Source organism: Montipora foliosa, chromosome 11 (assembly GCF_036669935.1).
Source record: "Montipora foliosa isolate CH-2021 chromosome 11, ASM3666993v2, whole genome shotgun sequence".
Taxonomy (NCBI): Eukaryota; Metazoa; Cnidaria; class Anthozoa; order Scleractinia; family Acroporidae; genus Montipora; species Montipora foliosa.
This window is the reverse complement of record NC_090879.1, coordinates 15,250,403-15,252,902: the sequence shown is the minus strand read 5'-3', so window position 1 is coordinate 15,252,902 and position 2,500 is coordinate 15,250,403. Positions and strand designations below refer to the sequence as shown.

Sequence of the window (2,500 nt, the reverse complement as noted above, 5' to 3'; positions counted from 1 at the left end):
TTACTGTGCATTGCTTGTGCTTGCTTTAGAGAGTTACTATCTTGACAAATCCTTTCTTTTGCCTTTGCGAGGTCAACATCATGGTTCTCACCAAGCTTGTCCAGGGTAGCCAAAATATGAGAATTTGAGTTTGTTAACTTCAGCTTACTGAACCTGGAGATGGTTGCCTGGACAACAAGAGAATGCCATTTTTAAATTCATATTCCTTATAAAGGGGGTAAAATGCATCTAAGGAATTACTCTCAGCAGAGAATACCACCACTTAGGAGAGCAGCACTTGGTGAAGAACTTACCCAGCTTGGGTGCAAGAAATTTTTATTTATTTATTTATTTATCTGTCAAGTCTCACTCCCAGGGGTCAATGACATGATACAATGATCGTAACCACTTACATAGGTCATATGAATTAGCAGTATTTTTTTTATAGTCAAACTGGCAGCCACATGAGTAAACCATTTTGCACCCACCCTAATAATTGCGCCATTAATTTTACAGCGTTTCGACACACTGAAACTGGATAGTCTGCCTTGCAAGGAAACATTGAACTTCCATCAACACAAATAGTATGCACTATTGTTTGTTTGACGAGTTGGGGAAATAACAAATATGCATATAGCAAAAGAAACTAAGCATAAAATATCATAAACAAAATCAATGGGCTTGCTTTTTTTCTTTCAAGTAAAAAGAAGAAGATTGACAAGTACATTGTACCCAAATGAATCATGCTCAGATGTGGTAAATTGTAATGCAAACTGAAAAATTTATAGAAGCTTAAACATACCTCTATTGACTTGCTCTTGAGAAGTACACCCATCAGGGAAGCGGTCGCACTCATTTCTGCATTTTTCTGCTTCAAGAGAATCGATCCAGCCAGGGCAAGGCTTGCAAACCAAGTCGAGTCTTTTGTTCTCTTGTTGATACTAGTTGTAAGCAGAAATGAATAAAAAACTGGTGCTCTTTTACGCCACTCGTTACACACAAGCTCCAAATTGAACTTTTCGAGATCTCTTTTTCCTGATTTCCTCAACAGCGAAGGATTTGACTTCGAGCATAAGCCAGTAACCTCTTTCGAGACAATTTTTAACACCTGTTGAGTAACGTGTTGTCGTAATGGTTGACATTTCATTATTGCCCGTGCGATTTGAGATGGAATACCATGTGATAACGCCTTTCCTACGGGCTGATAAACTGTGGAAAGATGTTTGTTAACGATTTTACTTGGATACTTTATGGAGACTCTAACTTGACTCGAATCATAAGTACTGATATGGTTCGACGAAATTGGCGTTGATGTCAATCTTGGACCAGAACAATTCAGTTGTGAATTTTGAAAAGCACGCAGGACGAGGCTATAGGGATGACTCTGAATCAGAGATAAGCAAGAAACCAGCGGCGTTCCGCCATGATAAATTGGTGTTGCCAAAGCAGCCGCATCTCCAGAAGAAGTACAAGTGGTATCCGAGAACCGAAGCGATTTGGATGCCTTTCCTGGAGGCGTTACCGTATTTCTAGCACCTTCCTCGCCAAATAATATTTTCTCTTCGTCCGATTGTAGCAGTCGCTTTACCCTTTGTTTTTCTCTTGTATTGAAGGCCTCTTCAATTTCTCGCTTAAGCTGATTCACCTTATCTGATGCTCGTTGAAATTTTATCAAACGCTGGTAGCATTTGTCCCTACAAACGAACAAATCGCTATTTTCTGAGTAGCGACTCACGTCCACAGATAGTGATGAACGAATGACTCCAGCAATGTCGAGTGAACTTTTTCCGAAAATGAAAATTTTGTTGTTCTTGAGAGAAGCTGATGAACAAATGAAGCACCTAGAACCGCTTTCTACCAATTTTTTGGGAGTTTCATCCATAGGGATTCTCTGTGATATCTGGAAACTTTTTCGCGCGGGAAACTGAATTCGATGACAAATTACTGATACGTGATTGGTGGATTTTTAGATTACCTCATGATCTCAAAACAAAGGGAAAGGAATGTGGTTCGGGTTTAAGGACCCACGGACGGATTTTTCGAGCGTTGCTAGGGAAGTGAAATGTTACTTCCGGTGACTAACGTCATCATATAGTGAGCTGACCAGAAAACCCACCCACAAGCAAAAATCACCGCACGAACTGTTGTTTCCATCCAAGATTTGTCCTCGCCCTTTCTCGCGCTCGTTCTCAGATCAACTGCGCATGCGTAAACGAACTGACTTCCGGTTTGAGAAAAAAACCTAAATTTCCGTCGGTCTTTAAATTGAATTTATTTTTTTTTCATATGGCACGTTTCACCTCCAAATACAGAATATAGGTAAGCATTGATTTTTTCAAATCATCTATTTTGAAAATTTTATGGATATTTCAGGTTTGTTTATCTCTCTAAAATGAACATTTTTCAAAATAAAAAGAAAACCATGCTTGGCTGGATGCAAAAACGAATACAAATTATGAAACCACTGATTAAATACCCAAATTGTGTAGCACGTAGACAAATTTAGAGTTTTCTTTTATTG

At 39.0% G+C, this 2,500-nt stretch overlaps 2 protein-coding genes across 7 annotated transcripts in view; one reads left to right on the top strand and one right to left on the bottom strand.

Annotated features, from left to right (window-relative positions):
- Window positions 1-2,500, top strand: part of LOC137975167 (uncharacterized) — a 32,461-nt gene that overhangs the window by 26,801 nt on the left and 3,160 nt on the right. The window lies entirely within an intron of this gene.
- The window catches only part of LOC137975165 (uncharacterized), an 8,626-nt gene that overhangs the window by 2,994 nt on the left and 3,132 nt on the right, over window positions 1-2,500 (bottom strand). For 2 of the 3 annotated variants that reach the window (XM_068822246.1, XM_068822247.1), the window contains exons 1-2: window positions 782-2,500; window positions 1-167 (exon numbers count right to left, since the gene is read on the bottom strand). The exon at window positions 1-167 is cut by the window's left edge; the exon at window positions 782-2,500 is cut by the window's right edge and continues 188 nt beyond it. In XM_068822246.1, the coding sequence (XP_068678347.1) occupies window positions 1-167; window positions 782-1,861 (1,247 nt within the window). In that variant the 5' untranslated portion in view covers window positions 1,862-2,500. The remainder of the gene's footprint in view (window positions 168-781) is intronic. The other variant, XM_068822248.1, reaches the window with a different exon arrangement.